Source organism: Culex pipiens, chromosome 2 (assembly GCF_016801865.2).
Source record: "Culex pipiens pallens isolate TS chromosome 2, TS_CPP_V2, whole genome shotgun sequence".
NCBI classification, from domain to species: domain Eukaryota; kingdom Metazoa; phylum Arthropoda; class Insecta; order Diptera; family Culicidae; genus Culex; species Culex pipiens.
In genome coordinates, this window is record NC_068938.1 from 15090590 (window position 1) to 15099653 (window position 9064).

At 37.8% G+C, this 9064-nt stretch overlaps 1 protein-coding gene across 2 annotated transcripts; it reads right to left on the bottom strand.

The window, feature by feature from the left end:
- Window positions 1-1141: 1141 nt before the first annotated feature.
- Window positions 1142-6570, bottom strand: LOC120420493 (basic salivary proline-rich protein 3-like). 2 transcript variants are annotated; one of them, XM_039583543.2, is made up of 2 exons: window positions 6411-6570; window positions 1142-3180 (listed from the first exon to the last, which is right to left on the bottom strand). In XM_039583543.2, exon 2 carries the CDS (start codon window positions 2744-2746, stop codon window positions 1451-1453), a length of 1296 nt encoding a protein of 431 aa, XP_039439477.1. In that variant the 5' UTR covers window positions 2747-3180; window positions 6411-6570; the 3' UTR covers window positions 1142-1450. The 2 variants fall into 2 exon arrangements, with proteins under 2 accessions (XP_039439477.1, XP_039439478.1); XM_039583544.2 differs by lacking the exon at window positions 6411-6570 and adding an exon at window positions 3288-3309.
- Window positions 6571-9064: the final 2494 nt, after the last annotated feature.

Genomic DNA, 9064 nt, shown 5'->3' on the forward strand with positions numbered 1-9064 from the left:
TACACCAAGCAAGCTGATTTTCGTAAAAATGCACCTTCTTGAACCCTTTTAGGCCTGAATTTTCAAAAAATATTGTTTTAGTTAATGATGGGAAAAATGATTCTAATGACCATACGAAAATTATAGGCTAGTTTTGGAAATTTTGATATTTGGGTCACATATGACCCATCAGGCCTGAAAGGGTTAAGTAAAATAACAACAACAAAAACTCCAGGACATTCTGAAGACTAAGATGATTTCAAGATGATTTTTTTAAATATATATTTTGATTACTATTATTGCGGGCTTTTTCAAATTTATTACCATGGTTTATATTATTAAAAAAGTATTAAAAAAGCATTTCATTAAAGTAAAAAAAATATTTAAAAAAGCATTTCATTAAAGTCAAATGATCAAATTGAATTAAATTGAAAATATGTGTGTTGAAAATTACAAAAATATATTAGAATTGAAGAAATAATATATTCATTCACTTGATTCAACAAAAATTCAAAGCCTTTATTGGTAAAAAAAAGCAAAAATGGAAATCATGAAAATGTCATTTTGTAACTGTTTTTGAATCAAAATTAAATTTAAAAAAACACTCAAACGCCGATAAAGCTTTAGCCATTTGAACATAAAAGCAATTAGTTATCATATCGCACAGTGGGTCCCAACCGCGAGCGCGTAGGAAATCGCTCGCAACTCATTAATTATCATTTTAATTGAATTTATGCTCCGCCCTTGGATCCAACATACGCGGCCGCTCGCGAGTAATTCCAACTTGCCAATAGCCCTAAGAGCCACCCGGCAACAGCTGGCACTGTTCACCCATTTATTTTGCACTTTAACATTATTTCCTTATCGATTTATCGCTGCTCGATACAATTTATACTGTTGGGTAAATTTTACGAAGGTTTTTTGGTCGATTTAGTTTTTCGATTTATATTAATGTACGCTTGTTGGAAACAATATTGCGTAAAATCCTACGAATTCAAACAATTTTACAATTACATCACAGAAGGCGAAGCACGTGCTGGAACTCAAAAAAACGCAGGCCTACTCTATCTAAAGTAGACGACGTACTTAGGACGAAAGTCACGAATGGACAGGCAGAGCCTACTTATCAGAATGAATGAAACTAGAAACAACAAGTCACACAAACTGTTTGTATCAACATTAGATTTATTATCTAAACTTCACAACGTTGACTTAACTAATCGTATTCGAGTTTTCCTTTTTGTACAAAATATTTTAAAAGGGGCTTTTTGCTTGGTCTATTCTGTTGAACAAGAATTACATCACTAATACGACACAACGCAAAAGATTAACAATTAACGGGGAGTTGGGATAACTAACAATTTCAGCCTGATCGATGGAATGATTTTGAATCATTATTTTGTTTGCTATTCTCTTTTCTTTGGAATCACCTGGGTTAAAATACGCTCAAATTTTCAGCGCCCTTCCGCGCTCACGAGAGCAAAAATTTACACAATGCCGGAAGCAACAGAAGGAAGCTAGAGAATTGCGCCGTGGCGATGGCTTTGCCGGCCGTTGGGACCGGTTCCGCGGACAGCTGGGGTGCCGTGGTGGGACCGGCGGCCGCCGACAGGGCCGGTTCAACACTGAGGGCGGCATTCGGCGCTTCGACGGTCACGGCCGACGTTTCACTGGAAGAGGAGGTCGCAGTAGCCGATGCGTTTTCGGCGACTGGGAAGGCTGCCAGCGGGACAACGGGGTCGGTTGAGGTGTTTGTGGGTTCGATGGTGGCGAGGGGCGTTTCGGGGGTGGGGGTTTCCGGGGCTGCGGCGAGAGGGGCGTCTCCGTTGGGGTTGGCTGGGAGAGGGGCTAGAACGGCTTCGCCGTTAGGGTTGATTGGGGCCAGGGTGGTTGTGGTGGTGGTCGTTGTTTCCGCTGCCGGGGCTGCTTCTTTGTGTTCTTCTTTGGGTTTGAGGGCGTCGTACAGGGCGGCTCCACCGACACCGGCGGCAAGGCCGGCAGCGCCGGCTCCAAGGATTGTGCCGATTCCGCTTCCACCGGAAGATTGGGGCTGCTCGTAGTGATGGATGACCGTTCCGGGTTGTTGCGGGTAACCTCCGGCCGGGGACTGGTACACGGGTTGTTGTGGGTACCCGCCTGGGTAGCCACCGCCAGGATGAGCAACGGGAGCTCCAGGGAATCCTTGAGCGGGTTGAACCGGATAGCCAGCATTCGGTTGAACTGGTGGGAATCCACCTCCAAATCCTCCGGCAGAAGTGTTGTGACCATGGGGACGGTAGGCGTTACCGGCAACGACCCCAGCAGGGGCTCCAAAAGCTGGCGCTCCGCCCTGGTACGGTGGGGCTGGCTGGAATCCTGGATTGGCATGCGACGCGTACGGTGGTGGAGCCTCGTTGAATCGGGAGTTCAAATTTGGATTCGCTTGAGCCGAATACGGTGGCGGCGGTCCGTGATTCCCTGCGTTCGCCGAGTATGGCGGAGGTGCATTATTCGGCACGTTCCAGCCTACCGGGGGCCTTCCGGCTTGTTGCGAGGGCGCGGACGCAACCGGCGCTACCGACTTGGGCGGGGCCGCGGCCTGATGACTCGGCGAATAGCTCAGCTTGGCAATGTCCGGACTGGCGTAACCTCGGTTCGCAGTAGGCTTGGTAACGCGACCCGCGGCCACCTTTCGCGCTTCGCTCACCTCGATCAAGTTGGCCGCGCACAACAGCAGACATAGTGCGCATGCCTTAAGCTTATTTTTAGACCGATCGTAGCAACCCATTTCTCACTTGTAATAACTTTATGTTGGTTCGCAATTATTGTCTGCGCGTCGATCAATCACTACTCCGCGCGGTGCATAGTACAAATCACTGCGCCGTAATTAAGGTAGAAATTCCAGCTTCAGGAAATGCCCCTTCGCGTAACACCTGGCACTCAGCTAATTTGAATAATTTCTTAGCTAGTCGATGACGAACCAATTTTCCAAGGTCGTTCGCGTTACCTAATGCACCGTTCTCGTGACCAGCGGGCTCTCTTCTAATGATCCCTTTCCTTGCGATAATCAAGCGTGAAATTGTCCAGGCGCTGAAGGTTTCCCTTTAATTAGCTCGCGCACTTAAGTTGAGGGAAAAAAAGTAAGCAGGTGATCCACTTGCAGCTGACGAACGTTGAATACTAATCCGATTGCTGGCGTTACAACTAGATAGACGGGGGATTCTGTAATGTAGAAACAAAAGTAGAATGTCAAATGTGGGAAATTATTTTTATCGCGCGCGCGGCTTGACGTAGTTGATTCATGCAACAAAAGAAGTCTGATGAACGACCGTATTGTTATTGCGCCTCGCCGCGAACCTAATCATCCTAGTTGGTCCAACTAACCCCCACGAGTGATCAGCACCAAATGGTATGAATCCCCCAAAAAGATCCCGCCCGCAGTCTAGTTGGCATTGGCCTGAGAGGGTTTGTTTTGGAAACGAGTTAGCACCTCAGCGACAGCGACGACTACTTTGATGATCGCCTCAATTATCGCCCGCGCGGTTATTGTCGTTGGGGCAGGAATATTTTGCGCAAAAGCCACGATCGGGCGCGTAAACAGTGATGTCACACGCGTGTGGGCTTTTCTAGTGCAGGGAAATATGATATTGTGTGTGGTAAAAGTTTTCAGTGAATTACTGAATGAATGGGCTTCTGAAAGGTCATTAATGAAAAAGGTTTTTGTCCCTGATGATAGGAATAACATTGTGAAACTTATAAATGACTCATCTGCTTAGGTTTTTTGCAGATTGTCCTATTTGTAACCGGTTTTAGCTTGGCAAATGTGTTTCTTGAAGAAATGCAAATTTTAATTAGCAATAAAGTGTTATTTTTTGTCCAAGACCAAATTATCCCTTTGGGTAACCTTTGTTTTACGAAAAACTTAACTTTTTTTGTTTTAAGTTTTTCTAGTTCAATTTTCATTATATTATTAGGCTTAGTGCAGTCGTTCTGAAAGCTTGAGACCTCGAAATCATCATGAGCTTTTATGTTTAGCATTTATTTAGGTCATTTTCGACACCATTTCTGCTGGTAAAATTCATTCGTTCTAAGTTGAAATGCATTGATTCATAACATTTTATTCCATCGAGCACCTAATGTTGGCAAACCCCGCATTTTGACGTTGAAGTACAACCTCTAAAAGTCGTTTTCAACTGAAGAAAACTGATGATTAAATGGAATTAGGACCGAGTCCTCAACATGCAAAACATATGATCCCTACATCTTTTAAGTTATTAAATTTAAATTAAATACATGCTTTACATTTGTTTAATTTTCCTTATTATGTTTACCGATGAAATTTATAAACTTTTTGAATGAAATCGTTTAATTAAATATTGTATTTATCTTTTGATCACTTCTAAAATCAATATAAAAAAAACTACAATTCAATGAAAACTGTTTTTTTTTACATTCAAATTTTTGTTGAAAAAATTTAAAAATTAATGTTATAAAATCAAAAAAATACAAATTGTTAAATAAAACTTTAATTCAAATCATTGCTTTTTTCCTTTCAACTAATGTTTTGCGTTCCTTCCAATTTATCTGTTGACAAAAATTGATTGATTGTTTTGTAATTTATTGTTTTATTAGGTATAGTAGCTTGTAAATGCAGACTTAATCTCAAGTCATGGAAGAAACCTTCCGCAAATGAATATTTCTCGAGTTGTTTTTGAAAAGGACCTATAAACATATGGAAGACAATAGCTTATAAGTCCTTTTCAAAAAAAACTCAAGATTTCATCCAAAATATACTAACAATTTTCAAAACACTAACTCTAACTCGAATAAATTTTTTGTTTAAATGTGTATTTTGAACAATCTTTTAGGAGGAAAAAAACACTATGCCATGGTTCTGATTTGGTTCTGATAGGCGAATAACAGAAATTTGACTAGATAAGCAACAAGCATAATATTCATGGTTTTAGGCTGGTACAAATTTTATTTAAAGTTTTTGTGCCCCCCCCCCCCCCCCCTTCAATGTTGGCCCGAAAAATCAGGGGGCAAAAAAAATATTTTTTCATAAAACTTCAATATTGTTATGAAAATTTAAGTGCAATTAGTTAAAATCAATTTAAAATGAATTCCCCAACTTTTTTTGCAAAACAACTGAACTAGTGTAAAATAGATTTTAAAACACTTTTTCCATGCAAATGTTGAAACTATGGCATGTTATTTTAATATTTATATTTTTTATTTTTTTGCCACCCCCCCCCCCCCCCCCCCCTTGGCTCCGGCCAGAGCCAAGGGACAAAAACTTTTAAAAATATTTGCATCGGCCTTATAAATTAAAGGGGTAGTTCATCTATTGTAAATTATTGCATTTTTTTTTGCTTGAATCATCATTGTTTGTGCATATGATTGAATAAAAAATCAATTTTCTTCTAAATTAGTTATTCGATTAAAAATAGTTTGATTATAATTAAAATAATTAAACCCAGAAAATAATTTATCTGCTCACAACACCAAATTCAGAAACTATATTTTCCATTCTTCCCACTCAAAAATTCATCCAAAATATGCGGTCCAAAATGTTTTTTTTAGTACACAGCAAAAAAAAAAGTTGAATTTTGGAATGTTGAAAATTTGGTAGGTTGAATATTACCTCTATCTCTTAATAAAAATGTGTAAAAATGTGAAACTGAGTGATGACTGATGAAAATTCATTATTTTCAGAGGTAAAATTAATCATTTTTTTTTTTTTTTTTGACGTAAAATCTGTCATCATTTCTTGATGAATATTACCATCATTTTTTCTGTGTATGTCTTGTAGTAACTTGCAAAAAAAATTGTTGAAACAGAAGAACGTTGAATGCACTTAACTTTTTATTATTAGTATACTTATGCGTTTAAAAATATTTTTATCGCAAAAAAACACTATACATTTTTTTTGCTTTTCAGATTCAGATTCAGATTGGATGTTTCCTCTTCCATCGAGTTAAGATCTTGTAACTGAGGGTGAAAAAACATTGCATGAGAATCAAACGAGATTCCGCCTAGGCAGATAAGAGGACATTGTTATCAACAACAACGCACATGTACGTCCGTCGTACAGTAAACCCACATGATACATTTATCCGCCATCACAAAATAGGTTCGTCTACCTTGGTATGTAAATATTTATTAAAAAAAATGTAACTAATCATTTGTTCACTTCATTTTGTCAAAAATATTTTAATTTGTCTTAAATTTAGGCTTGAATCACTTTAAAAAATAATAATTGAAATTTAGAACTCTATTTTTTTAAACGGGATAATCCTTAATAGATTTATATCTTAAGCAACACCTAATAAAATAAATACGTTTTCACAACTGCTGTATTTTGTAAAATAGACCCATTTGCACACTTTTTCACACTATTCGAAATCCCCAACTGATCACAATGTTTAGCTTAAAACACTTTTTAAAATCACCTAGTTCAACAAGTAGCCGACGCCTGAATCCGAGGCAAGATGAAGGAGCCCAACCTTTTTTTTTCGAAGGGAAGAGAAAAAAAAGGGACACTTTCGCAACCGAAGCCAACCGACAACTGACTGACCGTTTCTGGACTCTGCCACTGCTACTTTGCTACTCTACATCCAAATCAACCTTTTTGCCGGCACTTTTTCAAGGTATGTTGGCCTGTATTGCATCTTTAAAAAAAAATCTTTTTTTATTCATTAAACTGTATCTTAATTGTTCTAGGATATTTTTCAAAAAATAATTCTTACAATTCCTTTGTAGAATATTGTTATAAGATATTTTGATGAATTTACTGAAACATCCTTTTAAAAATTGTGTATTTTTTTAAGTGTTTCAAAATCAACTTCAGGTACAAAACACAATTAAATACCTTAATTCCATTACCCTCTTATTATATTCGTGTCCCTTAACAAATGAAGTAAAGAAAAATGAGCGCGTTACAAACACATGGCCATTGCCAGCTGCAACGGTGGCTAAGCAAAAGTGGCGCGGACCTGGCCGGTACGAAAAATCTTGTAAAGCCTTCTGCAGCATGAAACCTACACACAGAGATGTGTCGGATATTCGAGTACACAGACAAAAATGTACGTTTTTGGATTTTGTTTTATTTTGTGTACTTGCCGGTAGCCACATTTCCTTGGATTTATCAACTTCACACGCAGATGGTTTTACTTTCTTTGAAAAAAGCACGGTGGAAAGTAATTTTCGAAGTTTTTTTTTAAGTCTTGCAAATTTGGATGAATACTAGGTGTGCTGAAAAAATCGATGAATATAAAAAAAATAATATATTTTTTAGCAAAAAAATGTTTGCTGAAACTGTTGTTTTCCGCAAATTTTTGATAAAAGGGTGCCATTTGCACGCCCATGGGAGTGTCATGGGATCATCCATAAACCACGTGCCTGCAAGCGAAGGTAGGTTGAGTTTTCCAAAAAAGTGTCCACGTGATTTATGGATGGTCCCAATCGTGCACAATGAGTTTCCTTTCTTTCCCTTTCTTTCTTTCCCTTTCCCTATTTTTCATTCAACACTTGCAAAAATTGTTATAAATGGAGTCCTTTTTATTCATCAAATGTTTGCTTTCTGTATACAAATAAATTCGATGAATTCTACCTAGTTATAAGAAAAAAAACTATCCTTCTACATAAATTTCTGTTGGCTAGAAAACTAAAAAAGAGCCTAAAAAATAGCTTTTATTTAGTATATTAAAAAAAACATTGAGCTGCGTATTTAAGCTCCAGAGATTTTTTTTTAATTTAAAATTTTTTAAGAAATTTGAAAAGGTCTAATAAACTTTTTGATTTTTTAAATCGCCTCGTATCATAGGTATTGACCCAATAATTAAAAAAAATACAGTCCACACTCGATTATCCTTATACCTCGGAAAAGTATAATCGTTTCACTTCGGATAATCGAATCACGAAAAAAAGTATTTTTTCATTATTTTTTTAACTTGAAGAAAATGTTCTGTAACATTTTTAATGTTTGATGAATCTTTTCGCACTCTTAGACAAATTTCCAGGAACACGAACTATGTGCTCGCGTGTTTTTTGAAAAATGCAAAAAACGTTAAAAGGCTCAAAACTGGTAAAAACCAAAACGCACCGATTTTACGGGTTAAATCCCGTTTAAACTTCAATGTCAAAGCGCCTGGTCCTGTCACTACCTATCAAGCCCGGTGGTTGGTCACTTTTTCGTTTGACACTTTTTTAGTTTGTACACTCAAACCCCGATGGTTTGACACCCCTTTTACACGGAGTTCACACACATTTTCAAACGTTTGTTTTGATAGTGTGCGTGAGCGCCATGTAAAAGTGACAGTTCGTCACTTTTTCGTTTGACTTTGACCAACCAACGGAGTACAAACTAAAAAAGTGTCAAACGAAAAAGTGAACAACCACCGGGGGTTGAGTGTACCCCGTTGGTTGGTCAAAGTCAAACTAAAAAGTGACGAACTGTCACTTTTACATGGCGCTCACGCACACTATCAAAACAAACGTTTGGTAGTGTATGTGAACTTCGTGTAAAAGGGGTGTCAGACTAAAAAAGGACGCCGTTCGTTTGACAACAATTGGTGTCAAACCATCGGGGTTTGAGTGTATTTGGGATTCGGGCTCAGTACACCTAAAGAGTCATGCCCTGAAATGTCCGCAAAAATTTCCCATTTCGTTACATCCTAATATAAAATCACTTAAGGGTACACAGCAACCAAGGAAGTTGTTGTCTTCTTATACCAAAATTGTTGAACTTACGGACCCAATCCTGGAATAACTTGATTATAAAAATTGACAAATTTTATTGTAATTATTTTTGGAAATAGTAGCATAGGGGATGCATAAAAAATTAAATCGAAGGTTCTCGTAGTTTTGAATACACTAAAATGTCTGTAACAATACTCTAAGTGCAAAAGCTCTGGTTGATGTGTACCGTTAAGTATTTATATTTTTGACATGCACTTATTCTTCAATAATTTGTTTTTTTTTTAATAAAATACAAGCCTAACCCGACAAACTTCGTTCTGCCTTTTTTTCGTTTGTTGAAGTTTTTTGATTTTTTGCAGCCTCCTGTGATCAAAATATAATTTTACGTAACTTTCTCCATACAATT